The sequence below is a fragment of the Balaenoptera ricei genome, chromosome 14, assembly GCF_028023285.1.
Source record: "Balaenoptera ricei isolate mBalRic1 chromosome 14, mBalRic1.hap2, whole genome shotgun sequence".
In the NCBI taxonomy this organism is placed as follows: domain Eukaryota; kingdom Metazoa; phylum Chordata; class Mammalia; order Artiodactyla; family Balaenopteridae; genus Balaenoptera; species Balaenoptera ricei.
The window spans coordinates 32,751,946-32,777,294 of record NC_082652.1 but is presented as its reverse complement, the minus strand read 5'-3'; the positions used below and the strand labels follow the sequence as shown (position 1 = coordinate 32,777,294).

General features: G+C 38.3%; 1 protein-coding gene across 14 annotated transcripts in view; it reads left to right on the top strand.

Annotated features, from left to right (window-relative positions):
• Positions 1–25,349, top strand: part of ARHGAP28 (Rho GTPase activating protein 28) — a 155,860-nt gene that overhangs the window by 117,846 nt on the left and 12,665 nt on the right. For 13 of the 14 annotated variants that reach the window (XR_009497251.1, XR_009497252.1, XM_059894305.1 and 10 more), the window contains 8 exons: positions 1,888–2,053; positions 2,186–2,277; positions 4,581–4,658; positions 9,493–9,655; positions 14,648–14,730; positions 17,257–17,454; positions 17,775–17,888; positions 24,829–24,885. Coding sequence is in view for 12 of the 14 variants with exons in the window: in XM_059894305.1 (XP_059750288.1) it covers positions 1,888–2,053; positions 2,186–2,277; positions 4,581–4,658; positions 9,493–9,655; positions 14,648–14,730; positions 17,257–17,454; positions 17,775–17,888; positions 24,829–24,885 (951 nt within the window). In the remaining 2 variants the exon portion in view is untranslated. The remainder of the gene's footprint in view (positions 1–1,887; positions 2,054–2,185; positions 2,278–4,580; positions 4,659–9,492; positions 9,656–14,647; positions 14,731–17,256; positions 17,455–17,774; positions 17,889–24,828; positions 24,886–25,349) is intronic. The other variant, XM_059894303.1, reaches the window with a different exon arrangement.

The window sequence follows — 25,349 nt, the reverse complement described above, 5'->3', positions numbered from 1 at the left end:
TAGAATCAGGCAGAGGCTTTGCCCCAGGTGGCCTGGACCATTCCTGTGTTGGAGGGGAAGAGGACAGGGCAAGAATTGTAAGATCCGGGCTTCCCTGGTGGCGCAGTGGTTAAGAGTCTGCCTGCCAATGCAGGGTACACGGGTTCGAGCCCTGGTCTGGGAAGATCCCACATGCCGCGGAACAACTAGGCCCGTGAGCCACAACTACTGAGCCTGCGCATCTGGAGCCTGTGCTCCGCAACAAGAAAGGCTGCGATAGTGAGAGGCCCGCCCACCGCGATGAAGAGTGGCCCCCGCTTGCCGCAACTAGAGAAAGCCCTTGCACAGAAACGGAGACCCAGCACAGCAATCGATCAATCAATCAATCAATCAATCAATAAAATAAATAAAATAAAGGAATAAGATCCAGCAGGTGCCTTCTATGGGCCAGACACTGCAGTAGGTATTCTAGTTCTCATCATCCTAGTGATTGCTCCCATTTTACAGTTGAGGAAACTGAGGCCCAAACAAGCTAAGTAGCATATCCAAATCTTCACAGCTAATAGGAGGCAGAAACAGGATTTAAACCTACACGTATCCATCTTCAAAACCCCTCCTGGACCCTATGCAGCCTCTATGTCGGAGGGCACAGTGGCATTCTGGGACAAAAGAGGGAACCCAGCTCTGGGACTCTGGTTGCAGGGGGAGTCCCTCTGAATCTTTGGAGAGAATTGTCCAAGAGAGGATGCTGACCCCCAGTCTCCTCATCATGTCTGTCTCCTCCTGAGTTTGGGCTCACCTGGGGTGCAGGGCAGCCTCCCATGAAGAGCTCTGCATAGGGTGTAGCACATAATGTCAATAATTGCTCAGTAATGATTGCAGTTCTTGTTGTGTTGCTGTTGTTGTTATGTGTCATTGTCATGTGGGGTCTTGGTCTCAGAAAGAAGACAAAATAACCAAGTGTTTAATAGCACAAGGTATGCCTCAGACCACACCCTATGTTTTGTTGTTTAGCTTTTAAATACTTGGAATTTCAAAGAACAGCTGTTGAATGAATGAGTAAATGAATGAATGAATGAATTGGTAGATGCTTTAAAAATCCCAAGGAAGCTCTAGTTTAGGGAACTCCTATGGAGAATGTATACTTACAACTTTGTAATTTAAATAACTATTGTATATTTCTACTTTAGCCATTTTCTTTCAATACCAGGTTTTCTGAGAGCAAAGTATTTGTTATATATTTTATATATATACTTAAATATAAAATTTATATTTTACTCATTATGTAATTATATATTAACTTATATAATACCTATATTTTATTATTATTACTTATATGTAATATTTATGTTATTTATTACAAGAACAATCTCTTGTTTTTTAAAGGTCTTACTTCTTACAGTCTTCACAATATTTCTGGACTGTTGAAGGGTTTTTTATTGTTCTTTTACTGTATTTTGTTTCCTAGTGTGGAAACGGAGAATATAACAATATAATTGGCTTCAAAATGATAGTAGAATTATTTGGCACTTTCTATGCATTTTTCTTTTTTGAGAATATTTTGAATTACCTAAATTTGATTTTTAGGGTAGAATAACTATTGTCTCAGCAAGCAGGTGCAATCAGTTTCAGTTGAGAAATTACCTACAGTCTTTACATCACAGATGTGATGATGACGTTATGGTATACTCAGATCACTGTTTTGTTTCCATTTAGTGTAGTAGTGATCTGCAGATGTTCTAAAAATCATATTCATAATCTTTCTATGATGCAGCATGCGCCTCAGAGATTTTTTTTATGAATAGCATGTCTTGCTATACAGATTTAGAATGTCCGGGTGGCATTTGAATGAAGGTATAATAATTTTCCTTTGCCATAAAAAATAAATATCCTCAATATGTATTTTAGAAATTCATTGTTCAGAAAACCAGATTGGGCCTAACTGAAGCAGGAGATCTGTCTGCTGAAGACATGAAGAAAATCCGCCATCTCTCTCTGATTGAATTGACGGCCTTTTTTGATGCCTTTCGTATTCAACTGAAAAGAAACAAAACGGAGAAAGTAAAAGGACGAGGTATTAAGACTTATTCTGAAAACAAAACAAAACAAAACAAAAAGACTTATTCTGGCTTTAACACTTTGATACGTGGGAATAAGACGGTGCTTTTCTGATTCTTTTTTCTTTCTCGGCTATCTTACAATGAAGACAGTGGGATTTTTGGAGTTCCTCTTACAGTCCTGCTGGAAAATGACCGAAGGAAAGATGCTGGAGTGAAAGTTCCCCTTGTGTTACAAAAAGTGAGTTCAATGTAAATAAAGGGGGAGTTAATAGAGCCCTGTGCTTGCAATGTGCTCTTTGTAAACCCACTGATGAATTTTCCTTTAGATTTAAAGACACTAAAGCCCTATTAGGACTTGGGCCTTGGTGATTTCCAGGTTTCCTCCATACATCCACATGACATCCACAAACACTTGGGCATGTCTGCCTTGCTGAGAACTTCTGGAGCCTGTTTCATTGTCTGATCATAAAGCATCAGGTGATGGGCGCAGATGCTCTGTCACATGGCTTCCTTCAGTTATATTTCTTTGAATATTTAAAAAATGTTATTTGTGTGTATGTATGTGTTTGTGTGTGTGTGTGTATTTGATTATTCTGTCCTGTATAAGAGATGACTTAATTATTAGCAGTCCATTTACTAATCATACAAGTATTTGCTGAGATATATCACAGGTTGGGTGTTTTTAAATGTGTATGTATAATTGTTTAAATGAATTTTCCAGACAAAGCTAAATAAAGTCTAAAAATCAGCTTATTCTGGTGGTGTTTGAGGTATGACTGAGAAGATACAATCCATTTAGACAAAGAAGAATTTTGGTTTGGGAGGTTTTGAAACTGATATTACCTGAACTATCGTATGTGGTTGTCTCTGTGACCGTCACTGGTTAATGGCTCATTTGCTTTTGTGTCACGTTTTTTTATAGCCAACAATGTACACTGGTTTAATTATGCATTTATTCAACAGTGACATCCGGTGGCACAAGTCAAATTCCAAGCCCTAAACACAAATCTTGTTGAATTTTCAATTCAGTTTTTAAATACGTGAAAATACTGAGTGAGGAAACATACTTACTTTATTCACAATAACAATTCTATGTCTCTTTACTATGTTCCTTAATTTTGCTACCAATACCTTAAATTGAGCTGCTCCTCAAATCAGGTGATTGATTGGCTGCCAATAGGAGCAGGGAGGATGGCAACCAGGGGGCCAGAGGATGCTGGCGACACCCAGTGTGCGCGTCTGTAGGGCACCTCCCCTGCACCCGGCTGTCTGTATCTTGTCTAGACAGCACTGAGCAGCCCCAGGAGGTCGGTGTTATTATCTCCCTTCTACTGGTGAGGCAACAGAGGCATTGTAGGGTGAGATAACTTGCCCAAGAACACACAAGAGGTAGATGCAAAAAGGAGCACAGTATGTATATCCAAGGCCAAGTCCACGGTGACTCTAAGATTTCCTTTCGTTCCTTGAATTAGAACCAGAATAATACCCTTTATCCTCTAGTGAAAGGACAGAGTCTGAAGAAAATGCATAAAAATCTAAGACTGAGAAGATTCAACACAAGAATTTATATTGCTAAATAGGTGCAAAAACCTAGCACATGGAAGGTGCACAATAAATGCTAGTTAAAACTAAATCTGGGTTTATCTCGTATTAGCATCTCAATAGGTGCTAGCTCTAGTTACTGCTCCTCATTTAAGACAGCCTGAGGCATTGCTCTTCTACTCCTGTGGGAGAGTCTTTTCTTGTGAACATGTTTCTTCCTCCTAAATATCTACTTCTCTTCATACCTACAGGAACTACCTTAGCTCCAGGCACCATCATTTCTTGAAGGGAAAATAGCAGAGACTCTGGATCCTGCTCTTGCTGTGTGAACGTGGGCAGATCCTTTCTCCTTTCCTTGCCTCAGTCTCCTCAGCAGTAGAATGGGGATTCCACTAGTACCCGCCTCATAGGATTATTGTGAGGGTTAAGTAAGGTAATGTACGTAAAGTGCTGAGAATGTTATCCGACACACAGTAAGTGCACAATCAATGTTAGTGTTTATTATTATTTAATAATAAACCATCATCATTACCATGAGAGCTCATGAGACCTATAAGCCTTTACAGTATGTAATCCCTTGGTCAGATTTCGAGAATCCCTATAGTTTCTTAGCCAGAATAGTGCAACTAATGATACTAAATTTAGGATCTTTTCTTATTGGTCAATCTGCAGAAAGAGATACAGTAATCAGATCTTAAAATAGTTAAGTGGCAGTGTAGTTTCTTGGTTAAGAGCACAAGCTTGAGAGAGTTGGTGCCATTACTTTTGAGGTTGACCCTGGGGAAAGTAGAAAACAGCTCTTAAGTCTCCATTTCCTCATTTGCAAATTGGAGGCTAATGTTGACCTCCTGGGAGAGTGTGAACATTTAACTAGGCATTCAAGTACCAGGCATGTATATATGCTTGGTAATGTATCGATTGTTTTCATCATCATTATTATTTCAAATGTTTGTAATCATATGGAGGTATTTATTTTTGTAATGTATCATTGCTTGCCAGTTCTTTCAGAAAGTTGAAGAATCGGGTCTGGAATCTGAAGGGATTTTTCGACTTTCAGGATGTACTGCCAAAGTCAAGGTACCAAATATTTTCTCTCTTCCTCATTAGAGATCTCAGCTAGCTAGGCCCAAGTTCACACAAGCATCAGGTGTGTCTAGTTGTTTGTTGTTGTTGTTTTTTTGATACTATCACTTGGCCCTATAGAACTTTCCTCAATGCCTATGTTCCATGATCCTGAGTTGTGTATTCCTTTAAACTAAAACAACAACAATAAAAAGCCAACAACAATGAAAGAACACATCAATTCACTATCAAAAACTGCTGCTTGTCTTTAATTTGGTAAAGCTGAAATGTCCCATCATTGTTTTCTGTGTTAAACACTTTAGCTTTTTTGTGTTCCTCTCAGTCATGGAATTCACTAAGCCAGTATTAGATGATCCCTGATTTCCATTGTCAGTTGCTTCAAACTTAGAAACATTCTTTGGCTTTCCTTTTAATGGAAGTCCTTACAAGAATTTGTAGGAATGGCTGTAACCACTAGAACACTCACTCAGCAGTTCTAAAACCCAATTCCATTTAAGGTAATGTTAGTTTCTACATATAAAACCACCCGTGCAATGTGAATTCCTTTACTTCTGTATGGTGGGAAACTCTTCAAGTACAGCAAAGAAAAGAATTGTTAGAAAAGAGAAGCTTTTCTCATAAATTTCCAGTAAGATATCCCACTTTGTGTGCCGGTGTGCATCCGCAATGAAGAGTCCCTCCCTGCCCTGTACACTCCCTGGTGGGTGCACATAGAAACATGAGCAGTTCTCAATAATGAATCCTTGAGAAAAAAAAATCTTGGGGAGAGGGAAAAGTGAACTTGGTTGTGTTTGAACTAGTAAAAGGAATTGTGTAGGGGCAGGAAAGCATCTCTTCACTAATTCATTTGGGCACATGCTTTGGGAAATTCTATTTGTATCAGAAGTCTCAGAGTTTTTATATAGACGTATGATGAGCTATTTTTCAAAGGGGAAACTGAGAATAAATAGGCTGTGTCTATTGGAAGCTCCAGAAAGCAGGTGTTGGGACAGAGTTAGGAGTAGAAGACGGTTACTGGGGGACTGTCCTTCTCAAGGATCAAGGGGGAGGAGGTGGGCTTGGGCGGGCTGAGCCTCGGACCGGGTGCAGGTGGGACTCTCTCCCAGTGCGCTGTCGGCCCCACACTGCACTGTCACTGCTGGGGCTGCCTGCAGGGAGGGGCCTGAGGCCAGGCAGAAGGTGCCAGCAGCTGGGGGGTCAGCTCCCTGCATTTTTTGCCGATGAACAGCCAGTTCTTTTTTGAAGGGAGACCTGAGCAGTGCACTTTGCCAGTGACAGAGGGATCAGCACATCTGGGGGAGCTGTGACTTCCCTGGGAGTAGAAATTCCTAAATACTGGCACAAGTTCATTTGGAAGGCAGGAAAATTCCTAATGGCTCCTTAAGATTTGTACTCTCTAAATGGGATCTACTTTTTGTTTCAGGTTCTCACAGGTATGGTTTTTATATATACTTCTAAATAAATGTATCCTAAATCTGAGGACAAAAGCTGTTACTAGTTTTGGTTAAGTCTTTGTGGTTATATCTGTAGAGTCAGAGAACCAAAATGAAGTCAGGAAAATGAATTTCCTAAACAGAATTAGACTCCATCCCTCTAAACCTCCCTCTATAATAGGGAAGTTGTATTCGCACATATTCTTACTGACTCTTACTGTGTGTGTGTGTGTGTGTGTCTGTGGGGGGGGGGGGAACATAATGGATATGACTTAAAATTCTATTTTTGAAAATAATCAAAAGGAGACAACATTACACGACATTTCTTGTGTGTATGAATTTTAACATCATAGCACAAGTTGCTTTTCTTTAGCTAATCTTTGACTGAAAAATACTTATCAAACGCCAATAATTCCTTTAACGTGTTCTAATAGGCACATGCATTCCTGAACCACATTTAGGTGAAAGTCCCTTTTGGCCCTTAATAGATTTTATGTAGTTTTAGCCTATTTATTCCATCTCTTATTAGTCCGAAAAATGTAATCCAGATGTTTTCGTGGTTTGAGCTCCAAGAAAGCCAATGTGAAAGAACTCCGGGCCAGTGAACAGAAACAGGGGGATATTGCAGTTAGAAAGGCATTGTAACTTGATATAGTAAAGGGGCCTTTATTTCTCTTCTTTGTTCAAACTTTAAACTTTAAAAAAATTTTTCATCTGTTAGACTGTTTTTATCTACGAATGTGCTTGGGGAAAGAAAGTTAAAAAAAAAACCATTGTAATTATCCTCAAATTGTGCCAAGTGGATGACACTAACACTAAGGTATCATTATGAAGACGCCAGCCTGGGTTGTGCTTTCAAGTCCCGGTTAGACTCACAGTGGAGCAGCCCTGGGGGACGCTGCTGGTTTTAGCCGCACGGGGCACGTAACTGCCCAGCCCATTCCTGGATGTGAGGCCTCAGATCATTTGGAACCAATTTAATGCTTTGGTGTTTCCAGTGATTTTCTTGTCCAAAAATGACAGAAATTTGAGCCAAACACCGGGGAATATATTTCATGGAAGAAGGCAGACTGGTTTGACATGCACGGTTTTCTTTTTTTGACTCGTTTCAATTATTCGGAGGCTGCTCCAGATGTTTTATAGTGATGTTACCTGGTCTGCTGGTTTCCCTTCCTGAACTGGTTTTTGAAGCTGAAAGCAGGTTATTTGCATTTTTATAAAATTACCTCAGAATTGGAAGCAGGTTAGATGTTTGCTCAGAGGAGATTGAAGGACATGCCTCCTGACCCTTGCCTGGTGTTCTCATTAACGGTGGACAGAAAGCGTGACTTTTTTTAACATGTACGCGTCTCTGGCAAGCAGTACTCAGCCCCTGGTTCATACGGTTTCATGTTTAGGACCACCACGGACATGTCAGCTCTGCTCCTACTTCCACTGTGCTCTGGTCCAAACTTCTCCGTTTGTCTCACGCTGGCCGTCTAGACAAGACGAGGTGCTGTTATTACCCAAATGTCCACACCACATACACATGGGTTTCCCGTAGTAATAACACTAGAGGTTGTAGCAGACCCAGACGAGGGGAGGGTAAGTGCAGCAAGCATTTCCTGAGCACTCTCTGTATGCAGGCCCTGCCCCCTGAGCTCTACATTGTGGTATCCAATTTAATCTCTGTGAGGTCGTTTTAATATCCATCTTTTCAGAAAAAATATTATTGCTCTTTATTTTATTTATTTATTTTTTAAAATTTTGGCTGCACCACACGACATGTGGGATCTTAGTTCCCCGACCAGGGATCGAACCCGCGCCCCCTGCATTGGAAGGCGGAGTCTTAACCACTGGATCGCTGGGGAAATCCCTAATATCCCTCTTATGGAGCGAGAAACCTCACAGGCCTACAACTAGGCAGTTGTGGAATTGGGATAAACACCTAAAGAATGTGGTTATAGAGCCTGCCCTTGACCCTGGTGCCACATTGCCTCTTAGGTGGCAGGGAAGTAGTGACAGGTTAGAATCACCTTAGTGTTTCAGGTAGCTTCCTGTGGCACAGGTCTGTGGGCAGTAGATTTGAATTATTCTGCTCTTGCCAGTGCGTTCTTCCCACTTGAAAAACAGTTTCCCCTTTGCTTTATGGCAGTGGTACCAGGCAGTGGACGGAAAACATTTCCTCCTCCCCCTCTATTTCCTGTTAACAACACCTCCATCTGCCCATTACTCCAGCTAGCAATCTGAGAGTCATCCTGGACTTTTATTTCTCCCTCTGAGTCTCATGTTCAATCCATTACTGATTCTTGAGAATTTTCCCTCCTAGGCGTTTCTTAAATGCCACCTCTTCTTTCTATCCTACAACTGCTTATGCAGGTTAGTCCTCGATTATCCATCACCAGAAATGGTGCCCTGGCCCGATAACTCCTTTCTGCATCTCTAGCCTGCCCCCCAGCCAGTGCCCGAGCTCCTCACTCCCCCAAATCACTTTTCCGCCTGCCTGTCAGAAAAGATAAATCTCACCTTGTCGTTCTCTAGCTTCTCTTACATGTTCAAGGCTGGAAGACTTAGGCGTCTCATGAGAATAAAGCAAAGGCCTTAAGGATTTTCAGAGTTTTCCCTTTTTTTTTTTTTTAAGAATCCTTTTTGAAGCAGTTATTGTCAGTTGGGAAACTGACTATAGCTGCCTGGTATTACTGGTAAACTGTAATTCAAGGGAGCAGTAGAATGGGGGGCACTGGTCATCAAATGAATTAATAATGTAAAATGTATAACCCAAGTAAAACTTAAGGACGATTAATGATTTTTTTAAAAAGTATTTACACAGTGTTCCCAACCTTATGAAGGATTGGGCAAACATGCAGACATGTGGAAGACATGTGTACGTCTTGGCATAAAACTTTGCTGTAACTGCTCCAGGAAGATATCATTGGTGTGCATGTTGCAGTGAGGTCAAAGTTCCTTTGTTGGGATATTTCTCATTCTGTATGTGAACTAGCCAAGAGGCATACATTCTTGATCTAATTTAGAAACAGAAGACGGGGTGGCAGAAGGAAGGGATCATTGAAAAAAAGGGGGAAGTGGAGGCTTTGTCAAAATCTTGCAGTGCATTTATGATGTGGGCATAGGCAATATTCTGCCAAAACCATATAAATGAAACTATGATCTGAGTAAAGAACTTTTGTATTTGTGTAGATGGCAAATTATTTTAAGATTAACATTATTCTAAAAGGATTTTAGAAAACTTAATATATATTCAGAAAGAGCTATTTCAGTTCTTTAATCATGTTGAAAAAAAGATAAGCTTAGTAGATATTGGCTTTTCAATCTAATTACAAAAATAGTTTATGTAATGACAGTTTTTAAAGGGGGAGGATTAGGTGGTAAAACTCACTGTTTTCCTTGATTTTCAGCAATACCGTGAAGAACTGGATGCCAAGTTTAATGCTGATAAGTTTAAATGGGAGAAAATGTGCCACAGAGAAGCTGCAGTAATGTTGAAAGCATTTTTCAGAGAACTACCCACCTCTCTCTTCCCTGTGGAATATATACCTGCTTTCATCACTCTAATGGAAGGTAGGTGGAAGAAGTTAAGTGTGAATGGACTAAGATACAAGGTCAATAAAGTGGCACAGAGCAGAAGAAAGATGCGTAATCAGATGTGATCATAAATGTATAGATTTGCTATTTCCTGGTGCTGCTTGATGATATATTGAGTTTGATGGTAAACTGTCATCTCTTCGCATGTTTATATTTCTGAGTCTGGTTGATATGATTTAGAGGGTTTTATAATCATTAAAAGGCAGAGAGGGTTACGGAAAGACCTGGCTCTTGAGATTTGAATTCCTGCTCAACCATCTGTTAACTATGCAGTCAGCCTTTCTGAGCTTCACTGCTGCACCTGTAAATTACAGATAATAATTACTTGTCAGGGTTGTTGTGGGTATTGAATGAAGACATCTAGGATAGTGCCTGGTGTATATTAGTCCTTCAAAAAACATAAGATCTCTCCCTTCTTTAAATCCGAGGTCCTGGGTCTGAGGATGTAGCACGCAGAAGGTGTTTTGTCTCTGAAAATTACACTATCACATAGTGTTTCTGAAACTTAAAAAGTCACATAGATGAGGCCTTAACTGAGGTACTTGGATAAAAAGTATAGAAACTGGACAGTGTGTGTGTGTTGTATTTGGCAGTCAGAAAGTAATTTCATCCTAAAGGTTGAATACTGAAGAAGGTGTGATGAGAGAAATTTAGAAAAGTAAGATGGGGCTACATAGTGTGAGCTTTGACTACCAACCTGAGGAATTCAGGAGTCACAAGTCTAAATATGTATAAGCATGCTAAGTAAATGGTGATTCTATATGGACAGAAAGGGACTGTGGCCAGATTGAGAGGACATATCCCATATAAAGAGGTTGGCCACTGCTCAGCTCTGGATGATGGTTACCATGCAGGAGTGAAAGCCAAAATCCAGGCTCTAATGACGAAACTCTTCATTTGAAAATGTCAGCCACAAATTCAAATTTTAAAACACTACATGAGCGTAGCAAGTATTACCCGTATCTGCCAGTTTACAACCTTCTGCAGGTTGACCAGAAGTATAAAATCCTTAAAATCACAATCATAGAAAATAATAGTCACATCCTAAGTTGTATGACAAAATTTGTCCTAAAAATTAGTTGGTTCTAAATCTTTAAAAATTTTAACTAAACCAGATTCATAAAATAATCCGCTGTGTCTTCAGAGAAAAGAATATGATAAGACAAGGCAGTCCTTTTCTAAGCTTTAATTGACATGCTGTGACCAGTATCTCTTTTCTTTGTATGATGTAGTGTTTTTGTTTTATGAAAGAAAGAGAGAACTAGTTCTCTTCGTTCTTTTTTATTTCAGATATTGTATATTTTCAGTTCTAGAATCTCCAGTTGCTACTTTAAAACTATTTTCTACTTGCTGACATTCCCTATCTTTTCATTCATTGTAAGCATATTTACCTTCATATCATTGAGCATAGTTATGATAGCTGCTTCATAACTAGTTCCAACATCTGGGTCATCTGAGGGTTGGCCTCTGTTGGCTGTCTCTTCCCTTGAAAATGGGTCACTATTTATGTCAAGTAAGTTTAAACTGTATCCAGAACCTTGTGAATACTTTTTTGGAAACTCTGTGTTCTGTAATATTTCTCCAAGGAGTGGGGTTTTTTTGGTTAGTTTTGTTTTTTGTTTGTATTTAAGCAGACAATTTGCTATTTAATACTTACCTGTGCTACACCACATATGCATGGTTTATGGGGTGAGCCAACATTTGGGTGGATTTTACACCAGAATTAGGGCCTTCTATCTCTTGACCTTTCCTTTCTGGGATTCCCCATAACTTCCCAGTGGCTGTGGTCATTCTGAACGCTGTCCTCTCTTTGTTCAGGCCAGAAAGATTGGGGTTTTCTTTTGGAATTTCAGCCACCTCATGCCATTGCTGTCAATGGCCTGACCTCAAACTAAAAGCCAGAAAATTGGACACTCTCCCTGTGCCATTCCCTAATGCCAAGTGTCCAGTGCCCTCCTAAATCTGCCTGCTTTTGTTCATTCTCCACTGCCTCAGGTAGTTGTTTTTTGTACTTTGTCCAGAGTGTACAGTTGTCTTAAGGAGGGTTGATTGGGTAAGAGCTTACTCAGCCATACCAGAAACAGAACTCCCTCCCTCTATTTCTAAGTCAGAGAAACACAGGATCTTCTGTAAAGTTTGCTGTCCTGGAAGACGGGCTGCAGAAGTCTTAACTTCACTTTGATCTGCAGTTTATTTACTGAACAATTCATCAAAACAAATGGTGCCACAGATGATTTTTTGTTTTAGTTTTTCTTTTTTTGGTCTTATGGAATTATGCAAGGAGGAGTCAATCACCATATAAGACCTGTTTGGAGAATCGTATTTCAGAAGGAAATCATATTTAGTTTTTCTTAATATCATTATTCAGATGTTGAAGCCAGTACACTCCAATGAAGGGAGAGAATCTGGAAAATATCCTGAAAAGTTTCACAGGACGATCCACATTTCTTTGTATGACTTTGAAAGTGAAAAATACTATATTGTCGTGATTGATTTGATAACCAGCCAACCCCACAGGAAGCCCAAAGTTCTGGGCTGCTGCCATTGGGGAGAATGGCCTTTTTGCCACCGGGAGTAAGCTCTAGTTGTAATGAGATTTTCTGAAGGGAAGAACTGTGGACATCTGTGTGTTCAAGCTGCCCCTGTATTTACTCTAAAACGGAGGTCAGAGAACGTAGTCTTTTCCACTAGTGTAATTACTTTCTCTTTTCTCTTTTCAAACTTGGTCCAAAAATTGCCCATGAAATTAAAAGACTAATAGTTCATCAATTAAACCTTAGATACTTTCATGAAAAGTTTAATAACTTTCTGGGAAAATAATGACCTCAGGAATGAAAAAAATGACTCTTAACTAGGGTGCGATAAATGAATTAACTACAAAACTATTAACCACAAAACAGTGTAGGGCCGGGTTTCCTAAGCAAAATGAAAATGGATTATTTGCCAGTTTAGATTTTTAATCTTTTTTTTTTTTTTTTTTTTTTTGGTTTTTTTTTTTTTTTTTTTTTTTTTTATTTTTTTTTCACACACACACTGTATTTTATTTTTACAAGAGATAAATCGACTGACACCAAGCATTGTACATGGATGACCACAACAAAAGCAACAATGATTGCAATTACCAAACATGAAACACACTCATACTATGTCATAGTATTGACATTCAGTCCAGTAATCCTCCACTGTAACAGCTCCTTTACTTTGCAGTGAAAATTGATTTGTATATTCTTTGCCTCTGAGTCCTTGTGGAATTTTTTTTTTTTTTTTTTTTTTTTAAATTCAGACAGAAAGTCACAAAAATTATACTCATCCTCATCAGTTCACTCAGTCCCATGTAATTAATTTTTTTTTTCGTCTTGATCTTTTGTTAGCACTTTTATGAGTTCATCAGTTTTTCATTAGAGTTCTGAAAATGCTTATTCATTCAGTTCAGCAGTACAGTCCGTTACCAGAAACCTGTACTTGTCAGAGTCTTTTCCATGTATTTCTTGAAGATGATTTTTAATCTTAAAGGGAACTTCATAATTTATCTGGAATTAATGGAAATAGAGAGCCTGCATCTGCATCTAGTGTTTCCCCCCAGAGGTTTTTTTGGGTTGCATTGGAAAATTATAGACAGCCCTTAGCCTGCAATTGATGCACTGAAATAATGTCTTATCTGCCCCCAAATGCTTTGTACTGAGATATGCTCCTGTTAGTGCCTGTTATTCAGGCAAACTCACATCAGTGTGCATTAGCCATTTCCAAAAACAACCTGGACCTGTGTCATTTTTGTTTACAAATTTGACATAAATTTTTAAAAATCCACATGGGGATTGTGCTGAGACAATATGAGCCTATAAATACTCCTCCCAACTGTTCCTTCATTACATGGTTACACACAATAATCATTTACTCCTAACGCGGATGCACACGACCTCCTGTGACCTAGTAGTTTGTCACGAGAGTGTTTCCACTACTGTAAAGCTAAGTAACTCTATAGGCAGCTGACTGCCTTTATCCACTGAGTCGTAAATGGATAGATTTTCCTTCAACTTGAGAGCTCCCTGGGGATTACAGAACGTCATGCTTCCCTGCAGGACCTCCCTACCAAGAGACCGTTGTGGGGAGAATACAGAGAGACCAGGCAAAGCCTGGATGCTCTGGAATACCCTACGTTTTCAACACAGCTGGCTGTGAATTATCCAGTTGTGGATAGGTTTTCTAAAATCCTTTCCCTAAAATGGGAAAAGAGCCAATATTGAGAACACACAGTAGTAGAATGCCAACCCTCTGGTGCCATCTTCTGGATCTCCAAAGATCCAACTGTGGTTACGTTCCCTTCATGTCCATTTAAGAGCTAAAATAAATGTCACTGATCAAATAACAAGAGCAAACACCTATGGAGGTAACTATATACAGGTACTGATGTAAACACTATACATTAACTCATTTAACCTTCATAATGGCCCAGTGAGGTAGGTATTATGACGATTCCCATTTTACACATGATAAAATAGAAGCAACAGGGGTTAAATAGCCTGCCCAAGGTCACTCAGTGACTAAATAGTACGTGCAGAATTTGAATCTGGTTCTAGAATCTCTGCTCCTAATGATTATGCTTGGCTGCCTCATCGTATGGAAATAAAATTTATTTTCTCTTGAATTGAGCTTCAAGCCAACTGTTTATAGCATAAAAGGAAAGCAAGATCTATGAAAGTACTTTGAAAAGAGAAATGTTATACGGATCCAGAGTAGAGGATCTCGTTGGCCACCTGCCTCTACAGTGGCATCCTAGGATGCTAAAAAAGAGTTGATAGACTGAGGCTCCTGTCCAAGTGAACAGACTTACATTGTCGGTCACAAAACCTGAGTCTTTACCGCTGAAAGCTGTCAGGGCCCTCCTATGCCACCAGATGTTAGCAAGAAATGCTGTCAGAATGCATCAGCATTGTTCAAAATGAGTGGTTATTTCTGTTTTCTTGTTAGGAGGGCCTCACATCAAAGTACAGTTTCAAGCCTTACACCTCATGATCATGGCACTGCCTGAGGCCAACAGGGACACAGCCCAGGTATGTTGTATCGACCTCATGGTCTGTCATTGATTCTTATTGGTCAGAGGAAATGGCTCAGGTGGAAAAATGAAAACTGAGAGGACAACTTACCAACCAGCTGAGCCTGCAGCAAACCCGCTGCCTTTCCTCATTCCCACCGCTGTTCTCCTGAGGAAGCCAGGAAGGAATGTGAATCCTGGAATCTTCTTTGAACACTTGTTTCGTTCATTCAATCTGTTAAGAGATGTTGAGCATCTACAGTGTGCCAGGCGAGGGTTTGGAGTAGGAGGAAGAAGCAAAGATGGAAGACTTAAATGGAATAATGTCAGAAGTGAATGAAACCCCTGCTTTAAATGAAATTTCTAGAATGTTCATGTCTTACCATAATTCAATTTAAAGAATTATAGAATCCCAGAATTTTACAGATCACCTGATAGGACCTTGCCATTTTCCAGATTAAGAAAATTAAGCTCAGAAAAGTGATTTCTCCATTAACATAAAATAGAATATTTGATAGAATTGTATTCCATAGTTCTCCATCCCAAATATCCCTCCTTTTATTTCAAATTCATTTCTCTGTTTTATGTTTGTAAAACTCAAAGTTTCTGTTGCTGTTTTGATAATGATTCTGTATACAATAGGAAATCTGTTATAAGTACAACAGGTGCTTGGAATCTTTAAAATGAAATTGAGGTGAGGATGAGTTGGAAAGAGTTATAATTTTGAGGCCGGTAAACATGATGCTGAAAACAAAGATGAGTCTTCGTGCTACCTCTTGTCAGACATTTCAGTTTGGTGAGGACCTTTCCTCCTACCAAGTGAAACCATCTATGTCAATTGTATTATATCCTCCACCCAAGAATGGGGATTGGCAAAGGCATAAGAATGTCTGTTTTGATACGATTTGGTAATTTTTCAAAAGCTGGAAATTTACTAGCTTTGTTTTTTTTTTGTTTGGCTTTGTCTGAACAATGCTTTTTTTTTTTTAATCCAAAGAAATGAATCTCGTATCAGATATATGAGTCAAAATGTCATTTCCCCTTTCATATAACTGAGAATGTAGCAGTTATCAAAGAATTCAGTACCTTTCTAATAGAAGATCCTCTCTGTCTCTCTCTTTCTCCCTCCCTCTTCCATTCTGAATTGTGACTGGAATGAAGATTGAAGCTAGTGTGTTGTAGAGATCAAGATGTCTGGCTCAAGAATTAGGCTTCCTTGGATCAAATCCTGGCTCTGCCACTTAATTAAGTGACGCTGGGCAAAGCTACTTAATCCCTGCCCATCTTAGTTTCCTCAACTGTAAAACAATAATAGTACCTACCTCACAGGGTTTGGAATGATGATAAAATGAGTGGAAGTATATAAAGTACTAAGAATAATGCCTGGCTCACAGTAAACCCTCAAATAAATGTTAGCTATTATCACTAGTATGTGCTGTCCATTTTCTCATTACATGTACTATAGCAGAATTCAAACTTGGAAAACCAAACAGCATCTCCTTTTAGGATTTCAGCCCTCTTGGTGAATTTCAGAAAGTTCTGATAGGCGTTTATACTTCGGTGGCTCAGCCAAACTTTTATTAAGCTTTCTCAATTTTTTTTTCAATGCTGAGCACAGGTGCATGTAATCATTTCCCTTTGGTCTGCTGAAGATTCCAAAATTGAAAAGCAGTACAAAAATGACACCCAAAAAGTGAAAGTTTTCAGCTTTTCGATTGAGATATTTTTGAACTGAGGCATGAGATACTCATTTTGTTGTTTTTATTCTTTAATTGTTTTTCTTTTTATTCACTTTATTTTAAAATTTTTTATTGAGGTATCATTGACATATAACATATTAATTTCAAGTAAGCAACATAATGTTTTGATATTTGTTTACACTGCAACATGATCACCATAGGAAATCTTGTTATCCTCCATCACCATTGCAAAAATTTTTTTTCTTGAGAGAACTTTTAAGATTTACTCTCTTTGTAACTTTCAAATATGCAATACAGTATTATTGACTATAGCCACCATGCTGTATGTTATATCCCCATGACATTTATTTCATAACTTATTTATTTTAAAACTCATTTTTTTCAATGGACTTTCCTTTCCCAAGGAAACAGAAAATAGTTTTTAACAGTAATGCCTTAAATTAAGAGTGAATTACTTTTCTTCCTTCACGACAAAACTGCATTTCATGTTTATTTGAGCTGTAGTGTTTTCTCTCCCTTGTTTACTGTTTAATTTTAATATTTGTCAAGCTTGTTTAAGATAAAAGAAAATAAGAAAATGCAAACTATTATTTATAGAGATCCCAACATAACAAATTCCATAAAAATGGAGCTACTTTTATGAAGCAGAGAAATGAAAAAACTCTTCACATTTCTCATTAGCACTTTTAAGCAGTTAGAAGGGAAACAGGACACATTCAACCATTCTGTAGCTCCGACAATTTTCCAGAGGCCCAGTGAACGGGTATAGAAATGAGTGATAGTAATCAGTGATGCCTTTTCATAATTTACAATGACTAGAGTGACACCGTGCTGTTTCCTATCAGGCCCTCATGACATTCTTCAATAAAGTCATTGCCAACGAATCAAAAAACCGAATGAGTATATGGAACATTTCTACTATAATGGCACCAAATCTTTTCTTCAGTAGAAGCAAACATTCTGACTGTGAAGAATTACTCTTAGCAAATACCGCTGCCCACATCATCCGCTTGATGCTAAAGTACCAGCAGATGTTGTGGAAGGTGAGTGACAATGTGAGTAGGATGTTCTCATGTCTGCTAGCGCCCAGGAGATGTAAAGACTCGTGAGCAAGCAGTGCCCTCTGGCACAGGGAGAGGTGGGAGACAGTAATCCCAGGTTGCTGGTGGCATCTTTATCATTCCTTAAGGCTGCTCCCAAACACATTTTCCTTTAAACAGGAATCCTCATAGATTTTCCTAATCTTTACGAGGACAGAAGCACAGTTCCTGGTTCCTGGATACTGAGTGGCCAGAAGACAGACTCTACCAGGGAGGTTTAACCCAAGTGTTTTCCTTCTAGTCAAGCTCTGTTTCTTCTCCAGGTTCCATCTTTCTTAATCGCTCAAGTCAGAAGAATGAATGAAGCCACCATGTTGTTAAAGAAACAGCTCCCAAGTGTCAAAAAGCTGCTAAGGAGGAAGACCATAGAACGAGGGGTAATAACTAAATAAATGCACAAATATCCTGACCACCCGGACTCTTATTTCTCACAGTGATGCACAAAGTAGCTTGTAATTTAGAACCAAAATTGTTATATTCTCATAAAATGTCAGTCTTGTAACTATAAACATTGTGGAAATTGTGTTCATGACAGAGTACTGTGGTCTTTCCACTTTGTTGAATTATGTGCTTTGCAGTTGAAGTTTTTGAATTATCTCTGTCATGAAGATTACTTAAGGGCAAAATGGTTCTTACATGCTGAAAGTCAACATTTCAGTCCCTGTGAACTGGATTTAAGGGCAATCCAGTAGTCAGTATATCTAATAAGTAGAGATAGAGATTTCTGTAGCGATTGGATCCTAAAAGAATATCTAATCCTCAAGTCGTTTTGTGTAAATTCATTACATTTCAAAGAATTTTTGCCTTAGCGCAGTTGTTTGTGTGGAGGTGGATAATGGAAACAGGCTTTAGAATTATCTTTATTGCTTTAATTTGAGGATGATCGTGAGGCATAGCATTTGGCCTTGAGGAGGATGCAGAGGTACAGGAAACTCACTTTGTCCTTAAAGGAACGTATATCTAGTAGAGAAATATCTGGTAGAGAAATGTACACAGGAACCATGAATATGCATTCAGTGTCAGACGTGTCGTGCAGACAGTGTGCCGGGAATCACGCAGAGAAGAAAGAAATGTGCTCCAACGTGGGAAGTGTGGAGACTTCACGGAGGAAGTGGCATTTGAGCTGCATCTTCAAGGATGGGTAGTAGCATTTGGAAGGGAGAAAGGAGGGGAAAGTTCATTCAGGGAAAGGAATAGTAAATCCCAAGGCAGTAAGGTAGGAGTATTGCTAATTGATTTATCACAAACAGGCTGAATGGCTATGTTCCCTCATTGATTATAGGCAAAGTGACTTCAGATCAACTAGAACCAGCACATTAAATTTGGGAAAAACATTTTTGTTTTGAGAAAAAATTCACATAATATAAAATTTACCATTTTAACTATTTCAAAATGTATAAATTTTAGTATATACTTTTAGTATATTCACAAAGTTGTGCAACCATCACCACTATCTAATTCCAGACTATCTTTACCACCCCCAAAAGAAACCCCATACCAATTAAGCATTTACTCCCCATTACCCCCTCCCCACAATCCCTGACACATTCTTATCTACTCTCTAGCTCTATGAATTTACCTATCTGGACATTTCATATAAATGGAAGCATGTAGTATGTGGCCTGTTGTGTCTGACATCTTTCACTTAGCGTAATGTTTTCAAGGTTCATCCATGTTGTAGCATGTATCAGTATTTCACTTCTTTTTTTTTCATTTGTTTTGCATTTCTCTTGGGCATATGTTGGGTCATATGGAACTCTATGTTGACTTTCTAGTATTTTGTTGAGAATTTTTGCATCAACTTTTATAAGGGATACTGGTCTGTAGTTTTTCATTTCTTGCTATGTCTTTGTCTGGCTTTGGTATCATGGTAATACTGGCCTTATAGAATGAGTTGGGAAGTGCTCCTTCCTCTTAAATTTTTTGGAAGAGTTTAAGAAAGATTAGTGTTACTTCTTCTTTAAATATGTGGTAAAATTCACCAGTGAAACCATCTGGTCCTGGACTTTTCTCTGTAGGAATTTTTTTTTTTTTTTGGATTACTGACTTAAGTTCTTTACTTGTTATAGCTCTATTCAGATTTTCTATTTCTTCTTGAGTTAGTATTGACAGTTTGTGTGTTTCTAGGATTTTATCTATTTTATCTAGATTATCTAATTTGTTGAAATATAAATTGTTCATAGTATTCTCTTATAATCCTTTTTATTTGTATAATGTTTGTAGTAATGTCCCCAGTTATACTCTTGATTAATAATTTGAATCCTCTCTCTTTTCTTGGTCAATCTAGCCAAGGGTTTGTCCATTTCATTGGTCTTTTTGAAGAGCCAACTTTTGTTTCATTATTTTCTCTATTTTTTTGTTATTCTCTAGTCCTTATTAAAACTCAGATCTTTATTGTTTCCTTCCTTATGCTTGTTTTGAGTTTAGCTGGCTTTTTTAGTTTCTTAAGGCAGAAGGTTAGGCTATTAATTTGAGATCTTTCTTTTTAACGTAGGCATTTACATCTATAAATTTTCCTCTGAGCGCTACTTCTCCTCCATCCAGTAAGTTTTGGTGTGTTGTGTTTCATTTTTGTTCATTTCAAGGTATTTTCTAATTTCCCTTAGGTCCATTGGTTATTTAGGTATATGTTGTTTGATTTCCATATTTGTAAATTTTCTAAATTTCCTTTTGTTACTGATTTCTAATTTTATTCCATTGTGGTTGTGTAACATACTTTGTATTATTTTGATGTTTTAAACTTCACTGAGACTTGTTTTGTGGTCTAACATACTGTCTACCCTGGGCAGTGTTTTTTTTTTATGTGTACTTCAGAATGGATTCTGCTGTCATTGTCCTATATATGTCTGTTAGATCTAGTTGGTTGATAGTGTTGTCTAAGTCTTCTATTTTCTTTCTGGTCTTTTACCTACTTTTTCTATCCATTATTGAAAGTGAAGTATTGAAGTCTCCAACTATTGTAGAACTTTCTATTTTTCCCTTAAATTATTTCATTTTTGGCTATATGTCTTACATGTTTTAATCCTCAGCTTCTCCATTACTGCCTTCATTTGTGTAAAATAGATACTTTCTTGTGTACCACTTTAATTCTTTTGTTGTTGTTTTTTACTATATATTTTTGAATCATCTTTTTAGTGGTTGCCCTGGGGATTATAAGTAACATCTTAATTTATAACAATCTAGTTCATATTAATATACCTTAAGTATATAAAAACTTTCTACCTATATTCTTCTGTCCCCCCACATTACGCTGTTATTGCTGCATATTACGGCTTTATAAATTGTGTGCCCATTGACATAAATTTATAGTTGTCATGAACTTGTCTTTTACGTTAGATAAGGGAAAAGTGAAGTTATAAACAAAAAATACATTATATTGCCTTTTATATTCTCCTAAGTAATTTCCTTTACTGATATTCTTTATTTCTTCATGTGGTGAAGAAATGCTACCTAGTGTCCTTTCATTTCAGTTTGAAGGACTCTCTTTAGCATTTCTCTTAAGGTAGGTCTGCTAGCAATGAACTCTCTCAGCTTTTGCTTATCAAGGGAGTGTCTAAATGTTATAGTTTGCATCTACCAACCCCAAACTCCCAGTCTTCATTTTTTAAGGACTGTTTTGCCAGATAGAATTTTGCTTGTCAGTATTTTTTTTTCTTTCACAATTTTAATATGTCATCCCACTGTCTTCTGGCTTCCATGGTTTCTGCTGGGAGATCAGCTATTGTTATTGAGGAGCTCTTGTACTTGAATTGATTTTTCTCTTAATGCTTTCAAGAGTCTCTCTTTGTGTCTGTCTTTTGACAGTGTGATCATGATGTTTCTTGGTGTGGATCTCTTTGATTTTATCCTATTTGGAGTTTGCTGAGCTATTTGGATACGTAGATCATTGTCTTTTGACAAATTTGGGGAGTTTTCAGCCATTGTTCCTTCAAACGTTCTTTCTGTTGCTTTCTCTCCACTCCTTCTGGAACTCTAACTGTGTGTACGTTGGTGTGCTGGTGTTGTTCCACAGTTCGTCTAGGTTCTGCTCATTTTTCTTCATTTTTTTTTTTTTCTTCCTGTTTCAAGACTGGATAACCTCAAATGACCTATCTTCAGATTTGCTGATTTTTTCCTTCTGCTTTTTTTTTTTTTTTTTTTGGACCACGTCATGCAGCTTGGGGGATCTTAGTTCCCGACCAGGGATTGAACCCAGGCCCTCAACAGTGAAAGCATGGAGTCCTAACCACTGGACCACCAGGGAATTCCCTCTTCTGCTTTCTTAAATCTGCTGTTGAACCTCTGTAGCAGACTTTTCATTTCAACTGGACTTTTTTTAGCTCCATAATTTCTTTCTGGTTTCTTTTTATGATGTATTCTCTTTATTTGATATTCTCTATTTGGTGAGATATCATTCTCATGGTTTTCTTTAGTTCTTTAGACACGGTTTCCATTAGTTCTTTTAAAGTATTTAAAATAGCTTTTTCAAGTAAGTCCAATGTCTAGGCTTCCTTAAGGAGTTTCTTTTGAAACTATTGACACTAATTTTTTTTTCCTGTGTATGGGCCATATTTTCTTTTTTTTTTTTAATTTATTTATTTAATTTATTTATTTTTGGCTGCGCTGGGTCCTCGTTGCTGCACGAGGGCTTTCTCTAGTTGTGGTGAGCGGGAGCTACTCCTTGTTGCACTGTGCGGGCTTCTCATTGTGGTGGCTTCTCTTGTTGTGGAGCATGGGCTCTAGGCTTCAGCAGTTGTGGCACACAGGCTCAGTAGTTGTGGCGCACGGGCTTAGTTGCTCTGCAACATGTGGCATCGTCCTGGACCAGGGCTCAAACCTGTGTCCCCTGCATTGGCGGGCGGATTCTTAACCACTGCACCACCAGGGAAGTCCGGGCCATATTTTCTTGCCATTTTTTTTTGCCTGTCTCATAATTTTTATTGAAGAATGGACATTTTGAGTGTTAAAATGTGGCGGCTTTGGATTCTCCCCCCTCCCCATGGTTGCTGCTTGTTATAGCTCTTATTTATTTGTTCATGACTTTTCTGCTGAACTAATTTTGTTATGTCTATATTCTTTGTTTAGTGTGGCTACTGAAGTCTCTGTTCCATTAGCCTAGTGGTTAGCTGATGTTTGCACAGAGATTTTCTTAAATATTTGAAACCAAAAAACTCTCCCAGTCTTTGCAGACGAGCTCTGTGTGTTCGTGTGCTTGACACACCTTCAGTATTCAGCCAGGCAATTTACAACTTGGCCTGAGCCTTCAGTTCCTGTTTGGACAGAGCTTAAAGGTCAGCCAGAGGTGAGAGCTTAAGTTCTTTTCAGGTCTTTCCTGAATATGTGTATAGCCCTGGGCATGCCCATAGCCTTCTAGATTCTCAGGAATATGTTGGAGCTTTTCAAAGACCTTATTCCCCAAAGCATCTCATTCTCTAGGCTTGCCTCCCAAGATTTTTAGTTTTTTTTTTTCACCCAACTCTCACCCACTGCATCAGGCAGCAGTGATTAAAACATTTGCCTATAAACGTTTTCAACATTACACCACTTTAGCACTGGTCAAGTTCCAAGTTAGGCAAGATAAAGGCAAGCCAGTCTTCCAGGGAACAAATAATTAGAATTGTTTGTGAATGACGTCCATTCTGTTCCCTTCAGTATCTGTACCAGGAATTTAGGCTGTTATTTTTAAGGCTGTCACTGAACTGTGGAGCTGAGAAGGGAAAATGTAAGTTAAAATGCCACAAAGTTCACTCTTCTTATCAAGATTCAGCTGTTTTTCTTACTTAAGCACTCTCCAGGTTGCAACTTTTGGGTTAGTTTCCAGAGTTCTGAAGAAGTTGACAGTGTCAGTTTTTGGCAGTTTGTTCATTACTTTTATGGAGGGACAGACTTTTGGAGTCCTTACTCTGCCATTTTCATTCTGGAAAATTTCAATGGCCTAAGTATGATATGTGTGGAGCTGAAGCTGGGGTCAGGTCAGGCTTTGTGAGCCAGGGCAAATTAAAGTCTTTCTCGGAGCCTCAATTTTCTGTCATGCAGAGTGAAGTAAGTCAGAAAGAGAAAAACAAATATCGTATATTTACGCATATATGTAGAATATGAAAAAATTGGCATAGATGATCTTATTTACGAAGCAGAAATAGAGACACAGATGCAGAGAACAAACGTATGGATACCAAGGGGGATGGGGGGGTTGGGATGAATTGGGAGATTGGGATTGACATATATACACTATTGATACTATGTATAAAATAGATAACTAATGAGAACCTGCTGTATAGCTCAGGGAACTCAGTGCTCTGTGGTGACCTAAATGGGGAAGAAATCCAAAAAAAAGGGGATATGGGTATACATATAGCTGATTCACTTTGCTGTACAGTAGAAACTAGCACAACATTGTAAAGTAACTATACTCCAACAAAATTTTTAAAAAACATTTTCAATTTGGGGGAAAAAGTAATGATATCTATTTCACAAAGTTGTCATTAGCATCAACTCACATAATGTGGGTATAAAGCACTGGGTCAACTGTATAATGCTATATGAATGTCAGTTGCTTTAATGTTTTAATTATAAATAGAACTAAGTAAAATTTTAAAAGGCTATAAGTACCATGGAAGCAAGCACTTAAAGATGAAGAAATAGTCTTTCTTCAGTTCTATTGTACTATACTATGTTTTTACTTCTTGACTTTGATTGGAATAGACAATTCATTGACAGTTTACAAAATTCAAAATATTGGAAGGGGAAAAACTATAGAATAAAAGTTGCCCATCTCTGACTTCCCCTCCTGAAGACAAGTAATGTCACCAATGATAGCATGTGTGTGCACAGGAACACACAGGTACATATATGTCCAGAGAGGCACTATGACATACAAGCGAAAATGAATATATGGTCTTCCCCCTTTTTTTTTTTTTACATGAATGATAACATACTTGAAACACTGTCCTGCATCTTCTTTAATGACTTATGAAATCATGGTGATTATTCCACATCAGTCCACAAGCCCTCTTTGCTTCTTTTGCATGATATTCCATAAACACACTGAAACTTAGTATTCCCGTATCATCGAACAGCTAGACTGTGTCCAATATTTTGCTATTAAAGTTTATGCATCAGTGAATAAACATGTTCATATGTCATTTCTCACAAATGAAATCTATTTGAAGGATAAAGTTATAGATGTGGAATTGTTGGGTCAGAGTGCATATGCATTTTATAATTTGATAAATATTGCCAAAATGTTATCCATAAAGATTGTACCAGTTTACACTTCCAACAGCAGCATATGCTTGTTTTCTCAACGTTAATCCTAAAGACTAAATGTTTTTTATTTAGGTTACAAGCCCCAAAACTTCAAAGGTACTACAAAAATCACCCTCTACAAGAAGAATGGTAAGAAAGCAAATCATTTCCTTTCCTCCCTAATTATTAACCCCTTACATAGTATTCTTTGGGTATATCCACCTTATCTGTGTATAATTTTGCTCATGATACACCTTCAAACTTGACATTTTCAGTGTAGCACATGAAGGAATGTATAAGGACTCAACTAATTGATGACTCAGAATTTGTGGTTAGACATTCTGTTCACAAGAGTGAATACTCTAGAAAGTTAGAGGGAAAATGTGATCATTATAACTGGCTCAATGATATCAGGAGTGTGGAATTTATCTGAAGAGGCTTCTGTGGAGCTGGCAGGGGAGGGACGTGAGATGCCCACAGGAGTGTTTTGGGAGGTTGCTCTTAACTGCAGTGAACCAGGGGCTCCCTGCCCCCTCCCAGCTCTAAACCACTCACTGCCATTCCCTGGCATGCTCTCCTGCTTCTCGCAGGTAATAGTAGAAAAGTACCGTTAG